The sequence below is a fragment of the Plasmodium reichenowi genome, chromosome 6, assembly GCF_001601855.1.
Source record: "Plasmodium reichenowi strain SY57 chromosome 6, whole genome shotgun sequence".
Lineage (NCBI taxonomy): Eukaryota > Apicomplexa > Aconoidasida > Haemosporida > Plasmodiidae > Plasmodium > Plasmodium reichenowi.
The window spans coordinates 804,366-807,357 of NC_033651.1; the positions used below are offsets into that span (position 1 = coordinate 804,366).

The 2,992-nt window shown below is 20.0% G+C and overlaps 1 protein-coding gene across 1 annotated transcript; it reads right to left on the reverse strand.

Moving 5' to 3' along the window:
• Positions 1–642: 642 nt before the first annotated feature.
• Positions 643–2,916, reverse strand: PRSY57_0620300 (signal recognition particle subunit SRP68, putative; the record flags this gene model as incomplete). The annotated part of the gene is made up of 1 exon (XM_012906576.2): positions 643–2,916. One exon carries the CDS (start codon positions 2,914–2,916, stop codon positions 643–645), a length of 2,274 nt encoding a protein of 757 aa, XP_012762030.2.
• Positions 2,917–2,992: the final 76 nt, after the last annotated feature.

The following is a 2,992-nucleotide window of genomic DNA, read 5'->3' on the forward strand; positions in this document are numbered from 1 at the left end:
TTTTTTTTTTTTTTTAATTTTTTTTTTTTTTTTTTTTTTTTTTTTTTTTTTTTTTTTTTTTTTTTTTCTCTTTTCTTTGTATTTATTTATATCCTTATTCTTTATATAATTTAGATATTTTTCATTTTATAATTTTTTTTTATTATTATTATTATTATAAATTATAAGAAATTTTTATTTAATAAAAATATTTACAGATGTATTTAAAAATTAAATATAAAGACATATGGCAAACAATGAAATGAATATATATATATAAAGGATATGTACACCTTTATATATAAAAAATAAGACTAATATATAATGCATACATATATATATATATATATATATATAATATTTTTAGTGGAAAAAAATATATATGATTTGGTGTAAAATCATTCTTAGTATGTTTAATGTTTTTCTAAAAAAATAAAATATTACACATATATATATATTTATATATATATATATACACATATTTTTTTATATATATATATATATATTTATGTACATATTTGTGTGAGAAATAGGAAAAAAAATCAAGTGCTCTTGCATAAAAGGATAACTTTAATAAAAAAAAAAAGAAGAAATCATTCCTAACAAAATATTTTTGTATTAGATATATATGTAATATTTTTATGTGTGTCGGTTTTCAATTTATTATTTCCAAAATGATCGTAATAATCCCCTTATTAATGAACCTCTTTCTCCTCGTTGCTGGTCATGGCCTAATAAGTAAGATGTACGATACATTTGTGTCATATCTATATGTAAGGGGTTTAAAGATATTTGTTTCATTTTAGGAGAGAACATAGAATTATCTAAATAGAATAATTGCTTTTGTTGAATAGATTTATTTTTAACTTGTAAAGCATAAATTGATAAATGTCTAAAATAATATTTTTCATTGATTAGTGAAATTACATCTTGTAATCTGTTAAATAAAATAGATATTCTTAAAAGTGTTGGACATTTAATATTATTCATATGTTCTTTTTTAATATATACATAATTTCTTGTTTTTATAACATCAAATAATACATGTGCTTCAGCATGTTTTTTATTTAATGCATAATAAAAAGCTAAACAAAATGATTTTACATTTTTAATAATTTGTAATATATTAATAAAAATATCTTTATTTTCTAAATTTTTTAATTCTTCAATATTTTGTTTTAATATATCTGCGTACCTTATACCTGTATGTAAAACAGGCATATCATCGATTATATCTGAAAAAACTTTTTTCTTCTTATCAAAACAAAAATATTCTGATTCTTTATTTGTATAATATATATCTAGCAAGCTCTTCATTAATAATAAAATGCTTCGTTCAATATCTACATAAAGTTTTTGTACCAGAAAATAATTTTCTAGCATGGTCCAAATTTTTTCCTTGAGTTTATTATCCTCATTACTAAAAGAATTATTATTATTATTATTATTATTGTTGTTGTTGTTATTTACACAAGTAATTAATTCTTCGTGTATAATTTGTAAACAGTCATAATAATTACAATATAAGTTTCCATAAATGCTCATAATATTTTCCGAATCATACTTTTTCAAGAGATCTAAAACTATTTGTATATTGTTTGATAAATCTTTTACATTATTTTCATCATATTCGATATTCATTGTATATATATGTTCATCTTCTATACACTTTTTAACATTTTTTAAAATATTTTGTATCTTTAGTATATTATTATTATTGTTATGTTGAACCCATTTGTATTCTACATTATGTAAATTAATAATGATATTATTATTTACATATTGTATATTTAGATTGTAATAATTTTTGTCACTTGTAGATATATTATTACAATATTTTTCATTTATATTGTTATTATTATTATTATTGTTATTATTATTATTATTATTATTGTTATTATTACTATTATTGTTTTGTATTATACTATTACTATAATTATATTTAAAATCATCCTCTTGTAATTTTTCATTTATATAACTTAATCTATGTTTCTTCATATTATACGAACACGTACGCTCATACGAATTAATGACTGATAAGAAATAATAGAATGTCTCATCGATTGATTTTTCAGAATTTATCAAGTCATTATTTCCTTTAGAACAGTATAATTCATTTTGTAAAGTTATAGCATCAGGCTCATATACAAGCGAAGCACGCTTATCCTTCATAACTTGCTTATCACATGTATCGTCATTAACATTTTCATTGTCTTTCTTTTGATTAGTTTGTGCGAGAGTATTTAGAGATATCCTTTTTATGAGCTTAATAAATTTTAAAAATTCATCAGTTTTTGTTAAGCATTCTTCATATTTCTTTTTTTCCACAAGATAAGTTGCTTGAATAAATGAATTGTAACATTTGATTTGTAATTCTGTATTTTTATCTACAAAATTATTTATTGTTTGTATAAGAAAGTTCATTTTTTGAACAGATTTTTTTAAACGTCTCATATAAGAATATGTAGCTCTGTAAGGTTTTTTTAGATTATTCACATCTGTTTTTATTTCAAGATATCTACATCTACATGCTTCTACATCTAATAATAATAATTCTAAGAATAATTCATCTATATCATCACATTCGTATATTTTAGATATATACTTCCCTACTTTTTTTACGTTAAATAATATTTTGCTTCTTAATTTTCTTCTTCTTCTATTAATATAAAGTAAAAATCGAGATATCTCTTCATTATATAACCCATGTTTTTGATATACTTTATTTAAATAAGAAAATATATCAAAACTTATTTTTTCATTTTCTTTCTTTTTTATATTTCCATCCCTTTCTTTTTTTACCTTCACAATGTTTACATCTTCGTGTTCATTCAATAAATTCTTATCACAATCTCCATTTTTTTCATTCAAATCGTTCTGTTCAGCTCCCATATTCTCATCAATTGATTTGTTTTCTATACTAGCCAACTCATTCATTTTATTCTATTCTTAAATAAGTATTATAAAATATGGAAACAAAATATTCACAAAAACAAAGAAAAAGAAATAAAAA